Source organism: Oncorhynchus nerka, linkage group LG14, assembly GCF_034236695.1.
Source record: "Oncorhynchus nerka isolate Pitt River linkage group LG14, Oner_Uvic_2.0, whole genome shotgun sequence".
NCBI lineage: Eukaryota > Metazoa > Chordata > Actinopteri > Salmoniformes > Salmonidae > Oncorhynchus > Oncorhynchus nerka.
Window position 1 is genome coordinate 63,518,149 of NC_088409.1, and position 19,363 is coordinate 63,537,511.

Below are 19,363 nucleotides of genomic sequence, written 5' to 3' on the forward strand. Positions count from 1 at the left end.
CTTAGAATAATGCTTGCAATGTCATTCAGGCCAACTCAGCACCATTCACTGGGTTTTGTTGCGATTATACATTTTTGGTCACATCTCACCTGACGGAATTTGGCCCGCGCCTCTTTCTCTTTCATTCTCCCATGGGACACGAGGTAGTCAAACACTTCACCTGAGGGAGAGAGAAACCAACCACATCAACAGACAGAGCATCAGGCTTACAACACCGTCTGATTGAATACAGTGTGTAATTGAGGCACTTATACTGTATATTAGTGATGCACGGGTTGATTCATGACCCGCAGTCCCCGCGGTTATATCCGAGGGGCGGGTGGGTAAATGGTCACGAAATATTGAGTGGATGAAGGGCTTTAAAAATCTATAAATGTATCGTTCTTGTGCAAATCATATCTAGAGGCTACATTAAGGTTTTTCTTTCTTTCTTTTTATCTGGCGAACGCGTGCAGACTAAGCTTTAGCGCCTAACTGTACGCTCACCGGATACACGGCTCACCGGATACACGGCTCACCGGATACACGGCTCACCGCATACACGGCACACCGCATACACGGCTCACCGGATACACGGCACACCGCATACACGGCTCACCGGATACACGGCTCACCGGATACACGGCTCACCGGATACACGGCTCACCGGATACACGGCTCACCGGATACACGGCACACCGGATACACGGCTCACCGGATACACGGCTCACCGGATACATCGCCAAATGCTTTTGGGAACATGGGCAGAAAAAGTTCACTTCGGTCCACTTCGGCAAAAAGGACAATGTCAGGGTTTAATTCAATAAGAGAAAAGCTGCGAAATGGAAAGTTGAAAATAAATTGAAGGGAGGGTCAGAGCAGTAGGCTAATGTTGAGGGAAGATGTGGTGAAGTGGTAAGATGATAGCAGTGTTATGTTATGTGTGATGATTGTGAGGCGCTTTACAAATTCGACAGTCACAAGAAGGGGACTTCCAAATGGCCCGTCAAGGGAACTACTGTTCAGATGGGTTAAACGGAATAGTAGTCTGGAACCTGGACCCTGACTGTAGGTCTATAACCTCTCACATAGCCCAATATAACACTAAGGCTTGCAAAATGAAGCATTTCTTGCAGTAAAATGATACACCAAATGTAGATTTTGACTCTGTAATAGTATTTCTTTCTTTCAGCATCTTGAGAGAATGAATGCGTGGTTAGGGACTGTAAAGGTACTATATTTATCAGCATCATAAAAGCTGATAGAAGCCTATTTCAACCACATAAAAATATGCATCCAAGCCGAACTGAAATCTTATCAGAAACATGTCGGGTCGAAATGTTCTTACATTTTCTTAAAACCGGTTAAACTGACGTCATTGGGAGATTTTGCACAGAAAATCTTTCCCTTTTCCACAAATGTATTTATTGCATTTTCTCCCCGGCGAGAGAAGCAACGATGAAGGGGAACATTTGACCAAATATCAACTTCGTCATTCTGGTGAGCAGGGTTTATTTAGTCTTCCAGGGCAACAAGTCATGACAGAAGAGAAGCTGCATTTATCTAATTGTAGAAGTTGTTAAAAGTCGACTAACAAATAGCCGGCCAAAATGTCGTAAATTATAAGCAGAGACATAGGCCTATTGAAAAAGGCCTGCCCCCCCCAAAAAATACCTCCACCATCTCTGACTGCACAGCAGATTTTCTATCTTAGCGGGTTAGGGTCGGGCCTCAGATTTTCACTTTACCACATGGTAAATGGGTTACCACATGGTTTGCAGATGGGTTATTAGGTATTGCGGGTGGTTGAACAAACAGCTGACCCGCGCACCACTAATATATATATAGTGTATTCATTAGAGTTCTATAATATAATTATATTGTATTTCTATGATGTACACATTAAGTGAGTGAGTGAAAAGAAATTGTAATGTAAGAATATGAAGAGAGAATCTAAAACAAATATATTTATAAAAAAATGCTTTATTGTCACATAGGTACAGTGAAATGTGTTGTTTTACAGGGTCAGCCACAGTAGTACGGCACCCCTAAGCCAAAGGAGAGCATACACAGCAGTAGTATCATCAGTGAGATGGATTATTAAATTGAGCCTGATCTGGGACCAGTATCTTCATCATTGAGCCTATAGGGCCTCATTCATCTCAGTGATCCCTGGCCTAATGGTTAACTTTGCATGGGCATGTCTACATGTCTGTGACCCATGCATGTGTCTGGAAATATATGGTGGTGGTGTGAGAGAGAGTTGAAAGAGAGAGAGTGACTGAATGAATGAATGCATGAGTGTGTGTTGTGTTTTTGTACAGTACATGCTAGAGGACACATCCACTGGGAGAAAAGCAGCAAGGTTGAGATCAGGAGGGGGCACATGCTTGGCTATTAGTTCCTTATTTGGCAAGAAATAGAATGGGAGGAAAAATGGACAAACAAGCAGAGTGGGGATTAGAAGAGGGAGGGGACACAAGCAAAGAGAATAATAGACAGAAAGTGAAGGAAGGGGAGAGAAAAGGAGTTCAGAGGGAGGGAGGAGGGCGGTCAGAGGACAATCGATGGGTCAGCGGTACTGGGAAAGCGTGAGGGAAGGGTGGAGAGAAAAGAGATGAGAGAGAAATGGAGGAGCGTGTAGGGATTGAGGGGAGGTACTCTGCTCACCCCCACTGGCGTACTCCATTATCAGATAGAGTGTATTCTCCGTCTCGATCACCTCAAACAGCTGCACTGTAACACACAAACATACATAGACACCTCAGTATAGTGGCACAGACAAACAACACACACAGTTGCACAAAGTGATTTACTGTGTGTTCCTTAGAGCAGGGAGATGTGCCGTAAATGCACAACAGTATGGTACGGCAGTTTATGTTTCAGCTGCATGCAGTATTAAATGTGACTGTGTGCATTATAAAAAAATGGAGGAAGTCTACTTGTCCTGGCTTTATATGAGAGACTGCACCCTATTGCCTTGATAGTGCACTGTTTGACCAGGGCCCATAGGGAATATGGTGCTATTTGGGACACAGCCTCTAGCCATTACAGGGGCAGCGCGAGGGGGTCTGGGCGTCCCTCAGTTAGACTGTACCCCCCTGGAAAGGAGGATCATTTTCAACTCAGTGGGGGACTATTATCCATATCACACGTCCTGACTCCTGCTCAGCAGCTGTATTGACAGTGAAGGGGAACATTGCGTGAGGATGGGTGTTAGGCTGATGATGTTCTGGGGTCGGGTAATGCCCTGCGGCACTACAACCTGGAAGCTGGGGAGATTAGTATAGCCGAGGCACTTACCGATATTTGGGTGGTTGAGGCCTTTCATGATGCGTACCTCTCTGAAGAGCTGGAGGAAAGAGAGAGAGAAGAAGCGAGTTAAAAGAATGTTATTTCATTATTCAAGTCTTCACAGCCACACTGTTATATATAGCGCATGCGAAGATAGGCATGAAAGTGGGGGATGATCAAAATTCCCGATTCATAATATAAGAACTGAACATCAGACAGGCGGATAGGAGGAGGTTATCCAGCCTCCACCCGTCACTCATTTATACATTTATTCATTCATATTCATTCATAAATAAGCTCAGCTGCTTGTCGGGAACACCAGCTGGCTTCCTGCTAATTAGAGAGTGGACCACTCCAGGGACAGCCTGACTAGACAGAGCGCCTCTCCCCCTGGGCAGAGCCTCTCTCCCCACAGGGCTCCCTCATCCATCATGGAGGTGCCGTTGCTTTTAGCCTCTTCTCTTTCTAGAAATAGTGGGGGCGCCACATCACATAGTCGCTGCAACGGTTGTGCGGCACGGGCACTGTCTGCCGCTGCTGTGTGTGATTCAACGTCTTGTGGTTATGAGGTGACACACAATCGTATTTACACACTGTCGCACACCCACAATTTGACACACACACATGGACCTCCCTCGAACCACATTCATAAGCCTCCTTTCCTGGTTGTGACATCTGCTGAAAGAGGGGAAACAGGGAGCGCTGACGGCATACATACAAGCATCTTGGGGATAATTATAGTGGATGTGTGCACCAGCCCACAGAGTGCTCTCTTTGAACTGTATATGGTGAGACTGGGTGACGAGGCATCAGCTTGCTCTGACCAGGTAAAAGGGTATCCGCGAGAGACTGTGTTACAAGGGCTGGGTTTGTGGAAAGGGGAATACTTCAATAAAGACAGAAATAGAGGCAAACACAAAGTTAGATTTCACAATGTATGAGTGAGCAAAAGCAAGAGAAAGAAGGAGAGAAAGGGAGAAAGACAGGAAGGATAGAGAAGGAAACACACACAATGGATGGAATGTGCTGATGCTTGTGTGAGAAGGTGTCCAGCTTCCTTAGAAGTTCAAGCCCATTCTTACAAAACACAGAGCGTCACCCAGGGAGCTGCGTCTCACCCGTCTGTCCCTCTCTCTTTCACTCTCTCTCTGGAGCCCCCCCACCACCCCTCTCTCAGCCACCACCACCCCATGCCTCTCTCTCAGCCCCTCCCACCCTATGCCTCTCTCTCAGCCACCCACACCCCATGCCTCTCTCTCAGCCTCCCCACCCCTCTCTCTCAGCCACCCCACCTCTCTCTCTCAGCTACCCCACCCCTCTCTCAGCCACCCCACCCCTCTCTCTCAGCCAACCACCCATCTCTCTCAGCCTCCCCATCCCTCTCTCTCAGCCACCCCCACCCCTCTCTCTTAGCCACCCACCCCTCTCTCAGCCACCCACCCCTCTCTCTCAGCCACCCCACCCCTCTCTCAGCCACCCCACCCCTCTCTCTCAGCCACCCACCCCTCTCTCTCAGCCTCCCCACCCCTCTCTCTCAGCCACCCCACCCCTCTCTCTCAGCCACCCCACCCCTCTCTCAGCCACCCCCACCCTCTCTCTCAGCCACCCCGACCCCTCTCTCTCAGCCACCCCCACCCCTCTCTCTCAGCCACCCCCACCCCACCCACCCCTCACTTTCTCAGCCACCCCCACTCCACTCCTCTCTCTCAGCCACCCCACTCCTCTCACTCAGCCACCCCATGCCTCTCTCTCAGCCACCCACACCCCACCCCACTCGCTCAGCCACCCCGAACCCACCCCTCTCTCTCAGCCTCCCCCGCCCTCTCTCTCTCAGCCACCCCACCCCTCTCTCTCAGCCTCCCCACCCCTCTCTCTCAGCCACCCCCCACCCCTCTCTCTCAGCCACCCCCCACCCCTCTCTCTCAGCCACCCACCACCCCTCTCTCTCAGCCACCCCCACCCCTCTCTCTCAGCCACCCACCCATCTCTCTCAGCCTCCCCGCCCCTCTCTCTCAGCCACCCCACCCCTCTCTCTCAGCCACCCCACCCCTCTCTCTCAGCCTCCCCGCCCCTCTCTCTCAGCCACCCCACCCATCTCTCTCAGCCTCCCCACCCCTCTCTCTCAGCCACCCCACCCCTCTCTCTCAGCCACCCCCCACCCTCTCTCTCAGCCACCCACCCATCTCTCTCAGCCTCCCCCGCCCCTCTCTCAGCCACCCCACCCCTCTCTCTCAGCCTCCCCGCCCCTCTCTCTCAGCCACCCACCCATCTCTCTCAGCCTCCCCACCCCTCTCTCTCAGCCTCCCCACCCCTCTCTCTCAGCCACCCCACCCCTCTCTCTCAGCCACCCCACCCCTCTCTCTCAGCCTCCCTCACCCCTCTCTCTCAGCCTCCCCACCCCTCTCTCTCAGCCTCCCCCGCCCCTCTCTCTCAGCCACCCCACCCTCTCTCTCAGCATCCCCCACCCCTCTCTCTCAGCCCCCCCCACCCCTCTCTCTCAGCCACCCCCACCCCACCCTTGTCTCTCAGCCTCCCCCACCCCTCTCTCACAGCCACCCCCACCAAACCCCTCTCTCTCAGCCACCCCACCCCACCCCTCTCTCTCAGCCTCCCTATGCTCTACCCCGTGATTCTGGCCTTCTGCGGAAGCTTTCAAACAAGATATCTGTACACGGAAGTGGCAAGAGTAAAGTTGTGAGGATGATATATATATTTTGAATTGCCTTGAGGACAGAGGGAAACAGAGAGAAGGAAACTGAGAATGATTCAAATGTGTATGCCTCAGGGACTGTGCAAGCAAATGACTAATTTCTCAAATAAACAGAACGGAGCCGGGCTGGTAAGGTGGGTTCAATGATTTAAATTGCACCCACACGCAGACACTCCCATGTAGCTAGACAGAGGCATAGTTTTTGGCCCGTTGGAGCACATAAGCATACCTACTGAGGTGAAGCGCTTTCAAAACAGCCAGTGTTTCTCAGTTCAGACCAAAAAAATAACTATAAATAATAAAAGGAAAAATATCTAGGGATATGGCCAGGGGGGATAAGTCAAAAACATGAACATAGATGATGATTATGTTTTGCTTTTGCTTGTTTGTGGTGTTACTTACAAGGGGAAAGTTCTACCAAGCATGACTGTCTACTTCCTGGTAGTGATGTAATAATACATGGAGGATGTAGTAATGAGGCGATGGATTACCCAACCTGCAGCATGGTCGGACTCCATATAGCACTATCGTTGGAACAATAGCCCCGCTCTCCCTTTCGTGCTGTTGCACTTTAAAATGACCTACCTAGACCAGTATGGAGACATGCTTACAGAAAAACAGAGTATGTGATGCAACACAAGATATTGATCGGTTTGTCACTGGGCCACATGATTTTGAAGCAGGCGGTGTCCACAGTCCTATTTTTGTTCACCAAGTACAACTTCAAGAAGAGGGCTAGTTTAATGTTGTTGTACTAATGTCTTGCGCATTTGTATCCATAACACCTGCACTGAATGCAAATATTTATCAAGACCCAACAAATATACTATGGACTATAGGCTAGTGATACATGACTGTAGGATATAGGCTAGTGATACATGACTATAGGAAATAGGCTAGTGATACATGACTGTAGGATATAGGATAGTGATATATGACTGTAGGGTATAGGCTAGTGATACATGACTGTAGGATATATAGGCTAGTGATATATGACTGTAGGGTATATAGGCTAGTGATACATGACTATAGGAAATAGGCTAGTGATACATGACTATAGGAAATAGGCTAGTGATATATGACTGTAGGATATAGGATAGTGATATATGACTGTAGGGTATAGGCTAGTGATACATGACTGTAGGATATATAGGCTAGTGATATATGACTGTAGGGTATATAGGCTAGTGATACATGACTGTAGGATATATAGGCTAGTGATATACGACTGTAAGGTATATAGGCTAGTGATATATGACTGTATGATATATAGGCTAGTGATATATGACTGTAGGGTATATAGGCTAGTGATACATGACTGTATGATATATAGGCTAGTGATATATGACTGTATGATATATAGGCTAGTGATATATGACTGTATGATATATAGGCTAGTGATATATGACTGTATGATATATAGGCTAGTGTTATATGACTATAGGGTATTTAGGCTAGTGATACATGACTGTAGGATATATAGGCTAGTGATATATGACTGTATGATATATAGGCTAGTGATATATGACTGTATGATATATAGGCTAGTGTTATATGACTATAGGGTATTTAGGCTAGTGATACATGACTGTAGGATATATAGGCTAGTGATACATGACTGTATGATATATAGGCTAGTGATACATGACTGTATGATATATAGGCTAGTGATACATGACTGTATGATATATAGGCTAGTGATACATGACTGTAGGATATATAGGCTAGTGATATACGACTGTAAGGTATATAGGCTAGTGATACATGACTGTAGGGTATATAGGCTAGTGATACATGACTGTAGGATATAGGCTAGTGATATATGACTGTAGGATATATAGGCTAGTGATATATGACTGTAGGGTATATAGGCTAGTGATACATGACTGTAGGATATAGGCTAGTGATATATGACTGTAGGATATATAGGCTAGTGATATATGACTGTAGGGTATATAGGCTAGTGATATATGACTGTATGATATATAGGCTAGTGATATATGACTGTAGGGTATATAGGCTAGTGATACATGACTGTAGGATATAGGCTAGTGAGATTAAACACTGTACAGAGAAACCTAGTTCTTGAAAAACAATTTAAAGGCAGAAAATAGCACTCACTGCTTCCCTTGTTATACATTTTTCCAATGCCAAAGTGCAGGGCAGCTGGACGCAACCATAAATCTGATGGTGTACATGTGTCCCGTCCCGTACAGACACACTGAGACAATCAGCCTGTGTGAAGCAGACATGTTACATAGTAATGCGGCTAATGTGGACCAGGGCTACTGTGAGTGCCACATAGAGTACACAAGTATACATTCAGTGTCCACAAACACACATCAGTGACATGATGCAGCTCCATGCGTGAACATACAATCCAAATCAAACACACAACCCTTGAGACTGTCTGTAATTGTATTGAGGAGAGCAGAGCGCATCAGCTGTTCACCTGAGCTCTAAAGAAAAATAATCAGATAAGCCCGTCTCTCCCGCCACCTCCTTAATCTTTTTCTCTTCCGTCATATCCCCCTCCCTTCTATCTACCACTTTCTCCCTCTCTCACACGCCCATAAATGACTTCCTGGTCCATTCCCTTGGCCCAACGTCACTGTTGCCATGCCAACCCATGTCAGACTCTATAGTCCTAGTCTCACCCCCAGGCAAGTGTCTTCCCAGGGGAGCTTCTCCACCCCACCGCTGCCCAACCATGCCCTGTATTGTCTGCCACCCTCAGCACTTGACTGGCCAAGGGAACGGACAGCCCATCCACAGTGTGCATCTGTCTAATGCAGTCCTCCCTCCCTCCTCCACCCTCTCTCCCCGTCTCATCCCTGCACATCCCTCTCACCCTGTACATCACACCGGAAGCCAATCTCGCTCTGAAGCAGAAAGCAACAGAGAGAGCACAAAAGGGCAGAATTAATCAACCTCTGAGCTCCCTCTGGTTTTTCTCCTCTGTTTTGCATGGGGATTTGCACAAAGCAGCTTACTAAGTTGCCTCTCTCTCTCTCTCTCTCGTACTCTCTGTGTGTCATTGTGGGTCGAGGTTACCGTTGGGTCAGTCAGCGGTGGACACAGGCAGTTGTTGAACACAAGGCAGTGTTTTTGTCTGCATGCCTCACTCTGACCAGTTAATCCAGGCCTTGTGTCCGAGCTCTGGCCTGAACAATCCCACGCATAGTTGCACTCACACATGGGAAAAATATGCCTGCATAGGACACACACATATACACTCGCTTTACCCACACACAGACACTTTACACAACCACATTACGCACGCACAGTCACACACAAGCACACCCCTCATCCCCCTGACCACACTGTCACGTGACCAGAGAGAGAGACAACGAGAGAGAGACAACGAGAGAGAGAGCGATAGAGGTAAACGGAACTCACAGGCTCCCCTCTCAAATGACTCAGCAGAGCCACTGAATAACCTGCTCTGTCTCTGAAAGAGACATCTATCCACGCCAAGGGCCAAGCATGCCATCGCACATGAATGACTGCTCCCTCCCTCCCTGCATAACGATAACATCTGATGCAAGTGCCACTGCCTACACTGCCCCTAACCCCCCCCCACCCCCCAACCTAACCAACAGAATACCCCTCCCTCCCTGCCCTAACGCTCTCTCCCCATACACCCCAACCCCATCCCCTCCTTCATGTTCCTGTGGGACCCAGGTTGCTCCTCTGGGAAAGGGGGTGTGATCATGCAGAAGGAGCCCTTTCATGTTGGACATGGTGGATCAGGGCGTTTCAAGGCAACGGCTGTTGTCAACATGGCCCCTCAACAGAGACCATGGTGATGAGGAGCAGACCCGGAGCTTCCTCGTTACAAGCCGATCTAAAACTAGTTGAGTTCTACCACGGGGGGTCAGACAGATGGCCCCAGCAGGGGCAGCCTCAGGGGCCAGAGTTCAGGTGAGGCGTCCCCAGGGGCCAGGACTACAGGTGCTTCCACCCGGATTGAGTTTGCCCTGTGTAGCACCCAAATGCATGACGGTAGATTGGGTTCAAAGTTCAAACACACACTGGTGACTGTTTGTGGCCAAATTGGTATAGCATAATTCCAGCCTCAGCTACAATATACCTTCAAGTGTTTGAATGATTCATGGACAGTAATAATAAAAAATAGGAATTCACCTCATGTTTGTTTGACCATAGTTTAAGATTGAATGTCCTATCATGTAACTGTTGACACTGAGAAGCTGACAGAGTCAAATCTACACAGAGCATGAGGTAGTACAACCTTTAATGTTTGGCAAGAAGCAATAAAGCACATCCAAGTCACATGCCTATCCAGAACTACAGCAACTGGATTAAATTGTTTCCTGTAAAGGGTAGCAACAACAGTCATTAGATCCCAAAGAGAGAAGACAAAACAGTCCATGTCTACCTCCCAAAATGGCACCCTATTCCCATATGGCTCTGATCAAAAATAGTGCACTATATACGGAATAGAGCTCTGGTCTAAAGTAGTGTACTATATAGGGAATAGAGCTCTGGTCTAAAGTAGTGTACTATATAGGGAATAGGGCTCTGGTCTAAAGTAGTGTACTATATAGGGAATAGGGCTCTGGTCTAAAGTAGTGTACTATATAGGGAATAGAGCTCTGGTCTAAAGTAGTGTACTATATAGGGAATAGGGCTCTGGTCTAAAGTAGTGTACTATATACGGAATAGAGCTCTGGTCTAAAGTAGTGTACTATATAGGGAATAGGGCTCTGGTCTAAAGTAGTGTACTAAAGTCAGCAAAAAAAGAAACCTCCCTTTTTCAGGACCTGTCTAGTCCAGCATGTCTTTCAAAGAAAATTCATAAAAATCAAAATAACTTCAAAGATCTTCATTGTAAAGGGTTTAAACACTGTTTCCCATTTTTTAAATTTTTTAATTTCACCTTTATTTAACCAGGTAGGCTAGTTGAGAACAGGTTCTCATTTGCAACTGGGACCTGGCCAAGATAAAGCATAGCAGTGTGAACAGACAACACAGAGTTACACATGGAGTAAACAATTAACAAGTCAATAACACAGTAGAGAAAAAAAAGGGGGAGTCTATATACAATGTGTGCAAAAGGCATGAGGAGGTAGGTGAATAATTACAATATTGCAGATTAACACTGGAGTGATAAGTGATCAGATGATCATGTACAGGTAGAGATATTGGTGTGCAAAAGAGCAGAAAAGTAAATGAATAAAAACTGTGGGGATGAGGTAGGTGAAAATGGGTGGGCTATTTACCAATAGATTAAGTACAGCTGCAGCGATCGGTTAGCTGCTCAGATAGCTGATGTTTAAAGTTGGTGAGGGAGATAAAATTCTCCAACTTCAGCGATTTTTGCAATTCGTTCCAGTCACAGGCAGCAGAGTACTGGAACGAAAGGCGGCCGAATGAGGTGTTGGCTTTAGGGATGATCAATGAGATACACCTGCTGGAGCGCGTGCTACGGATGGGTGTTGCCATCGTGACCAGTGAGCTGAGATAAGGCGGAGCTTTGCCTAGCATGGCCTTGTAGATGACCTGGAGCCAGTGGGTCTGGCGACGAATATGTAGCGAGGGCCAGCCGACTAGAGCATACAAGTCGCAGTGGTGGGTAGTATAAGGTGCTTTAGTGACAAAACGGATGGCACTGTGATAAACTGCATCCAGTTTGCTGAGAAGAGTGTTGGAAGCAATTTTGTAGATGACATCGCCGAAGTCGAGGATCGGTAGGATAGTCAGTTTTACTAGGGTAAGCTTGGCAGCGTGAGTGAAGGAGGCTTTGTTGCGGAATAGAAAGCCGACTCTTGATTTGATTTTCGATTGGAGATGTTTGATATGGGTCTGGAAGGAGAGTTTGCAGTCTAGCCAGACACCTAGGTACTTATAGGTGTCCACATATTCAAGGTCGGAACCATCCAGTGTGGTGATGCTAGTCGGGCATGCGGGTGCAGGCAGCGATCGGTTGAAAAGCATGCATTTGGTTTTACTAGCGTTTAAGAGCAGTTGGAGGCCACGGAAGGAGTGTTGTATGGCATTGAAGCTCGATTGGAGGTTAGATAGCACAGTGTCCAATGACGGGCCGAAAGTGTATAGAATGGTGTCGTCTGCGTAGAGGTGGATCAGGGAATCGTCCGCAGCAAGAGCAACATCATTGATATATACAGAGAAAAGAGTCGGCCCGAGAATTGAACCCTGTGGCACCCCCATAGAGACTGCCAGAGGACCGGACAACATGCTTGTTCAATGAACCATAAACAATTCATGAACATGCAGTTGTGGAACGGTCATTAAGACACTAACAGCTTACAGACGGTAGGCAATTAAGTTCTGAAAACGTAGGACACTAAAAGAGGCCTTTCTACTGACTCTGAAAAACACCAAAAGAAAGATGCCCCGGGGTACCTGCTCATCTGCATGAACAAGCCTTAGGCATGCTGCAAGGAGAAATGAGGACTGCAGATGTGGTCAGGGCAATAAATTGGAATGTCCGTACTGTGAAACATCTAAGACAGCCTTCCAGGGAGACAGGACGGACAGCTGATCGTCCTCGCAGTGGCAGACCACATGGCAGACCACAACACCTGCACAGGGTCGGTACATCCAAACATCACACCTGTGGGACAGTTACACGAAGAGTTACACTAAGAATGCACAATCCCTCCATCAGTGCTCAGACTGTCCGATATAGGCTGAGAGAGGCTGGACTGAGGACTTGTAGGCCTGTTGTAAGGCAGGTCCTCACCAGACATCACTGGCAACAACGTCACCTATGGGCACAAACCCACCTTTGCTGGACCAGACAGGTCTGGCAAAAAGTGATCTTCACTGACGAGTTGCGGTTTTGTCTCAACAGGGGTGATGATTGGATTCGCATTTATCGTAGAAGGAATGAGCGTTACACCGAGGCCTGTACTCTGGAGTGGGAGAGATTTGGAGGTGGAGGGTCCGTTATGGTCTGGGGCGGTGTGTCACAGCATCATCAAACTGAGCTTGTTGTCATTGCAGGCAATCTCAAAGCTGTGCGTTACAGGGAAGACATCCTCCTTCCTCATGTGGTACCCTTCCTGCAGGCTCATCCTGACATGACCCTCCAACATGACAATGCCACCAGCCATACTGCTCGTTCTGTGGGTGATTTCCTGCAAGACAGGAATGTCAGTGTTCTGCCATGGCCAGCGAAGAGCCCGGATCTCAATCCCATTGAGCACGTCTGGGACCTGTTGGATTGGAGGGTGAGGGCCATTCCCCCCAGAAATGTCTGGGAACTTGCAGGTGCCTTGGTGGAAGAGTGGGGTAACATCTCACAGCAAGAAATGGCACATCTGGCGCAGTCCATGAGGAGGAGATGCACTGCAGGACTTAATGCAGCTGGTGGCCACACCAGATACTGACTATTACTTTTGACCCCTCTCCCCTTTGTTCAGGGACACATTATTCCATTTCTGTTAGTCACATGTCTGTGGAATTTGTTCAGTTTATGTCTCAGTTGTTGAATCTTGTTATGTTCATACAAATACTTGCACATGTTAAGTTTGCTGAAAATAAACGCTGTTGACAGTGAGAGGACGTTTATTTTTTTGCTGAGTTGATATAGGGAATAGGGTTCCATTTGGAACGCACTCATAGGCAGCAACTCAGAAACTGGATTACTGCACATATTCCGACCCCTGCATGAACAGAATGAAAACCACTCTTCCCATCATCCTTCAACAGTGTGGGAAAATATCCTGCCCCCTCTGTATTAATTCCTTTAATATCTTAATGATACACACTACCCACTGATAAACAAACATACTGTCAGGCAGCGTCCTTATCCCTTTCTCTAGAACACACACACACACACCAACGCGTGCACGCGCACACACACACGGTCTGTGCTCTTTGGTTCTGCCTCATCTCATGGTTGCTTGCTTTCTCAGGATCCCAGCTCCAGTGCCCTGGCCCCCTGGAGGACCCCACCTCCTCTGGGTTCGGCTGTCCCCATTGTTTGTCTGTCTGGAATGCTGCTCCTGGCTGAAGGGGCCTGAAAGAGGGATAAACCCCCCCCCCCCCCCGCAATGTAGCATCAGACTCTTTTGAAGGGGCCCTACATGGTGAAGGATTACACCCCACACACACAGAGACTCTCACACAGGCTCTCACAGGCAGACTTATGCGTACTCTTGACAGTGAAGAAGCTTGAGAAAATGGTGACAACATCCAGATCAGAGAGAGAGGTGGAAGATGAGGGGAATAAGGGGGTACAGAGAGGCTGTAGGGTGGGTGAGGTGTGAGGGACAGAAGCGACGTGAAGGATGACAGAGACAGGGTTTAAAGTTAAAGGGCCTAGTGTGGAATAGATCAGAGGTTGGGACTGGGAATGAGTGGGAGGTAGAGTGAGTGGTGGGGTAGGAAGGAGACATAGGTGGTGGGAGGTAGTATTTAGGGGTATGAGATAAATAGGCATGGGTTTAGGCATGGGTTTAGTAAGTGGTTGGGGGTGTTTCAGATACATCAGGCAGTTGTTTTAGGATGGGTGCAAGTGTCTGTCCTGCTCAGTGTGTATCAGCTGCTGGGGATCCCCCATGCAGCCCCTAATGGGATTAGAGGGAGACTGAGTGACTTTGGGGGGCGGTGGGCCAACATGGAGCATTGCTGCTGTAGCCCTGCTGTCACTGTCATATTAAAGCCTGCAGACTGCAGCCAGATTACCCCAAGTGTTCTGCAGCAGTGCAGGTGACTGGTGGGGGGCGGAGCCTGGGCCCTTAAATCACCTGCCACCGCTTGGGCGTGTCCCCCTAGCTACTGTGGGGGGTCCAGCCTCCAGAGAAACACCAGAGAGTACATCTGTGGTTACTCTGCAGTGCCTGAAGAGAGGTGATGAGAGAAGGGAGGGAGGGACAGAAACTGGAAATAAAGTGGGTTAGGTGACATATAGAGAGGGAGAGGAGGTCAGAGAGTGGGGTGAGAGAGGGAGGGCGAGAAAAAGACAGGGTGGGAGAGGGGAATGTTGCAATACAAAAGAGAGCAGGATAGGGAGGGGAGGGACACAGTGTGGAGAGAGAGAGAGAGAGAGAGAAAGAGAGAGAGTCACCTGGTGCTCTGGTCTAGTGTGTCCTGAATGGGAGGAGAATAGTGCTGACAGGACAACCGTCTGCCTGTTGCGCTACTGCAGCAGTATCCATCCACCAGCGAACCTCTGCATGCAGAGATCACAAACCACCCCCGTTCCCCTCCCTCCCGGCATCCATCCCCAGTCCCCACTAGGAAACCACTCAACACTAGGGGTGCATCGTTAATGGCACTCTACTCTCTATGTAGGCTCATAGGGCTCTAGACAAAAGTTATATAGGGAATAGGATGCCATTTGGGATGCAGCCTGGAACAGCGGGCATTTATAAGTCATATTCTCCAAGAATCAATGGCTATATCATTACTTTCAAAGTCCAAAATGGATGTACCAATCGAGATTGCCCCTTAAACTCTATGGTGGCCACTTCATCACTGAAAACTTGTGATGGGAGTTTCTTGCAAGCAATAACAAAAGGTCTACGAATATGTTTACTTTACAGGATGTCTGCAAAGCAATAGTAATAGCTAACTAATTGTGACCAGTATAATTTGCAGTGGCTGGTGCCAGCCATATCTTTATCCGCGACAGACAAATAATACCTTAAACAGAGCCACAATCAATAGCAGCGTGTTTTATATGGATTTAATTGTCCTAAGTAAGAGCCTGCTCCTGTTATGCTGACAACGAGGCAAGTTTGGTCACCAGATGACGCTTTGATACAAATATGTGCACCGGACACAGATCACCTCGTCAGATGCCTGTGACAAGATGGTTGATCAAAACATGTTCGCCTAGCAACAGGGAAGCATGAGCGTGATGTCATCTGCATCAATTCTCACATTGGAGGCATGAATGCGTTGCCATGCTCATACAAAGCCTACAGCGGTCTCTAGAGGATCCATTCAGCATGTATGGACCCTCTCAGTAGTAAGTTGACTGATTATGAGATGGGTGACTGGGGTTGATTATGACGGGTGACTGGGGTTGATTATAAGACGTGTGACTGGGGTTGATTATGACGTGTGACTGGGGTTGATTATGACGTGTGACTGGGGTTGATTATGACGGGTGACTGGGGTTGATTATGACGGGTGACTGGGGTTGATTATGACGGGTGACTGGGGTTGATTATGACGGGTGACTGGGGTTGATTATGACGGGACTGGGGTTGATTATGACGGGTGACTGGGGTTGATTATGACGGGTGACTGGGGTTGATTATGACGGGTGACTGGGGTTGATTATGACGGGTGACTGGGGTTGATTATGACGGGTGACTGGGGTTGATTATGACGGGTGACTGGGGTTGATTATGACGGGTGACTGGGGTTGATTATGACGGGTGACTGGGGTTGATTATGACGGGTGACTGGGGTTGATTATGACGGGTGACTGGGGTTGATTATGACGGGTGACTGGGGTTGATTATATGACGGGTGACTGGGGTTGATTATAAGACGTGTGACTGGGGTTGATTATAAGACGGGTGACTGGGGTTGATTATGACGGGTGACTGGGGTTGATTATGACGGGTGACTGGGGTTGATTATGACGGGTGACTGGGGTTGATTATGACGGTGACTGGGGTTGATGACTGACTGGGGTTGATTATGACGGGTGACTGGGGTTGATTATGACGGGTGACTGGGGTTGATTATGATGACTGGGGTTGATTATATGACGGGTGACTGGGGTTGATTATAAGACGGGTGACTGGGGTTGATTATAAGACGTGTGACTGGGGTTGATTATGACGGGTGACTGGGGTTGATTATGACGGTGGGGGTGACTGGGGTTGATTATGACGGGTGACTGGGGTTGATTATGACGGGTGACTGGGGTTGATTATGACGGGTGACTGGGGTTGATTATGACGGGTGACTGGGGTTGATTATGACGGGTGACTGGGGTTGATTATAAGACGGGTGACTGGGGTTGATTATGACGGGTGACTGGGGTTGATTATGACGGGTGACTGGGGTTGATTATGACGGGTGACTGGGGTTGATTATGACGGGTGACTGGGGTTGATTATGACGTGTGACTGGGGTTGATTATGACGTGTGACTGGGGTTGATTATGACGGGTGACTGGGGTTGATTATGACGGGTGACTGGGGTTGATTATGACGGGTGACTGGGGTTGCGTCTCAAATCGTACCCTATTCCTTATATAGTGTAAAGGGACGCAAAATGGGAATAAGCCTGTGTATGTGTGGTCAAACCAAGCTCAAGCCTGCTGTTCAATTGCCTCAAAATGAGGAGGGACACTCATACACAATTCAATACATGTCTCTGTCCTCCATTGGTTTTGTCTGAAGAAAGCGTACTACAGTCATATGAAGTCGGGCCAGCATACTAACCTTATTACAGCTATGCTATGCAATGTATCTATACATAGGCTCTGTCTGCCCATGAACTCTGACCACACTGGACAGTTATGTGCATCGCTCCATGATTAAATAGAGTTCCACTGAGGGGCAACACATGATACAGCAGCACCTTCCCACAGTTCTCTCTCATATGGACAGCAACATTATCATTGCGTAGTTGTCAATGTTCCAAAATCATTGCACCCATCATTCCCATTGATTTGTAGCTAGTGGTGGCTGAAGTTTGCTGAAGTTTGTAATGGCTGTTTAGAGAAAACAGAACGATGGATTATATGGATGTGCATATTTCCCTTTCAAGACGATTCGATACGTATCTAGATGGACTCCGATATGATACAGGAACGACATGTTTTAGTTTGAAACGATTCAGTGCGATGAGAGAACGTTTGTATGTGGTGTGTAAATGATGGGTGTCTATGGTGTATGTACTATGTAGGCACCTGAGCAGAGCCATAAAGGAGACCAGGATTCTACCACCCCACTACCAGATTATGGGGGGAAATGTAGACCGTTTTTTGTCCCCCTACTTTGGTTCTGAAATCACCATCACCCACTAATGAACTTGGCATTTTTGAGGTTAAGTGTTTGAGCTAGTAATGTATCAATATTTATTGTTTATAAATTAGCTATGACATAGCCAATGAAAATATAGCACATCTTTGGATTTCACCCACAATTCAAAATCAAATAGTTTTGACCTTTTGGAAGTTTTTAATGGAGTGATCTCCTCTTGGGCCATGCAGTGCACCTCACACATGTCATTGCTGTCCTCGTTATGAAATGATCAACTTTATCCTGTATATCTAAGAAAGTTACCAGACCCCTTGACTTTTTCCAGTTTGTTACGTTACAGCCTTATTCTAAAATTGATTTAATAATTTATTCCCCTCATTAATATATACACAATACCCCATAATGACAAAGCGAAAAAACAGGTTTTTAGAAATGTTTGCGAATGTATTAAAAATAAAAAACACAAATACCTTATTTACATAAGTATTCAGACCCTTTGCTATGAGGCTCAAAATTGAGCTCAGGTGCGTCCTGTTTCCATTGATCATCCTTTAAATGTTTCTACAACTTAATTGAAGTCCACCTGTGGTATTATTTAGAAAGGCACACACCTGTCTATATAAGGTCCCACAGTTGACAGTGCATGTCAGAGCTAAAACCAAGCCATGAGGTTGAAGGAATTGTCAATAGAGCTCAGAGACAGGATTGTGTCGAAGCACAGATCTGGGGAAGAGTACCAAAAGATTTCTGCAGCATAAAAGGTCCCCAAGAACACAGTGACCTCCATCATTCTTAAATCGTTAAATGGAAAAAGTTTGGAACCACTAAGACTCTTCCTAGAGGTGGACGTTCGGCCAAACTGAGCAATCGGGGGAGAAGGGCCTTGGTCAGGGAGGTGACCCGATGGTCACTCTGACAGACTGTGGAGATGGGAGAACCCTCCAGAAGGACAACCATCTCTGCAGCACTCCACCAGTCAGGCTTTTATGGTAGAGTGGTCAGATGGAAGCCACTCCTCAGTAAAAGTGACATGACAGCCCACTTGGAGTTTGCCAAAAGACACCTAAAGAACTCTCAGACCCTGAGAAACAAGATGATCTGGTCTGATGAAACCAAGATTGAACTCTTTGGCCTGAATGCCAATCGTCATGTCTGGAGGAAACCTGGCACCATCCCTACGGTGAAGCATGGTGGTGGCAGCATCACACTGTGGGGATGGTTTTCAGCGGCAGGGACTGGGAGACTAATCAGGATCGAGGGAACGATGAATGGAGCAAAGTACAAAGAGATCATTGATGAAAATCTGCTCCAGTGCTCAGGACCTCAGACTGGGGCGAAGGTTCACCTTCCAATAGAACAACGACCCTAAGCACACAGCCAAGACAATAGAGGAGTGGCTTTGGGACAAGTCTCTGAATGTCCTTGAGCAGCCCCACCA

General features: G+C 47.5%; 1 protein-coding gene across 3 annotated transcripts in view; it reads right to left on the minus strand.

The window, feature by feature from the left end:
• The window catches only part of LOC115141672 (MAP/microtubule affinity-regulating kinase 4-like), a 59,655-nt gene that overhangs the window by 20,138 nt on the left and 20,154 nt on the right, over positions 1 to 19,363 (minus strand). For all 3 annotated transcript variants that reach the window (XM_029680752.2, XM_029680753.2, XM_029680754.2), the window contains exons 4-6: positions 3,283 to 3,331; positions 2,650 to 2,715; positions 90 to 160 (exon numbers count right to left, since the gene is read on the minus strand). In XM_029680752.2, coding sequence (XP_029536612.2) covers positions 90 to 160; positions 2,650 to 2,715; positions 3,283 to 3,331 — 186 coding nt within the window. The remainder of the gene's footprint in view (positions 1 to 89; positions 161 to 2,649; positions 2,716 to 3,282; positions 3,332 to 19,363) is intronic.